This window comes from Formica exsecta, unplaced genomic scaffold, assembly GCF_003651465.1.
Source record: "Formica exsecta isolate Colony F162 unplaced genomic scaffold, ASM365146v1 scaffold4882, whole genome shotgun sequence".
Lineage (NCBI taxonomy): Eukaryota > Metazoa > Arthropoda > Insecta > Hymenoptera > Formicidae > Formica > Formica exsecta.
Window position 1 is genome coordinate 1 of NW_021852119.1, and position 863 is coordinate 863.

General features: G+C 31.6%; 1 protein-coding gene across 1 annotated transcript; it reads right to left on the reverse strand.

Moving 5' to 3' along the window:
• Positions 1 to 435: 435 nt before the first annotated feature.
• LOC115241434 (alpha-tocopherol transfer protein-like) lies at positions 436 to 838 on the reverse strand (the record flags this gene model as incomplete). Its single annotated transcript, XM_029817196.1, has 1 exon — positions 436 to 838. A coding segment is annotated over one exon (387 nt), but the record flags the coding sequence as incomplete, so codon positions are not given.
• Between the last annotated feature and the right edge of the window lie 25 nt (positions 839 to 863).

Genomic DNA, 863 nt, shown 5'->3' on the forward strand with positions numbered 1-863 from the left:
TTATATACTTCTATTTTACTTATCTTATTTTTTAATAACTAAGAAAAAGATACACACATACAGTGGCGTGCAAAAATTTCCAGCCAGTGACATTTTGTAAATATAACAATTATAACTATAAATACTTTCACAAACATAAACAATATTTTTTCACTATATTATTTTGTTTCCTATATGTTATACTCGCACCTGATAATGGTTAAAAAGTCATTAGGTTTTTTTTAATAAATTAGAGTACGAAATGTCACAGGCCGGAAACTTTTGCACGCCACTGTATATTGCGGTGATATGTTTTTTTAGTCATGTAAAATATTATATTTTTAAAAACTCATATTTTCTCTAAAAGGATTTATGTATATCAAATATATAAAAGATTAATTTTTATTTCTTGCTTCTTTTAAATATGCAATTTTGGATCTCTCGACGAACGCTGTATACATATATAATTTAATTACAATCTTACCATATCCATCAGTTGTTTCTTCATAAAGGGTCTCATCATATTCAGAATGACATCGATTACCGGAGAAGCATTCATAAAGTGGAAACCCTTCAGCCTAACGGGCAAACCCTCTTGTAAATAGTAAAGGAATTTCTTGAGTCCCATGGGACTCAAACGGCCAACGTGGCCGAAAGAAATGTTTTTCATGTCGAATAATATTACGTGGCCGTTACAGGTACCCTGCGTATAGAGCCACAAATCTATTACCATATTTAGCAATTTCATCACGTCGTTATAAACAAAGTGCGATGGCTCGCTATCCAGCAATCTTCCGTATATGATTTTGTAGCCGTCTTTAGTAGTTCCTTCCAAAATCTGTTGTGTTCTGTTGATAATTTATAAAGGCCATCTTTACTCTATA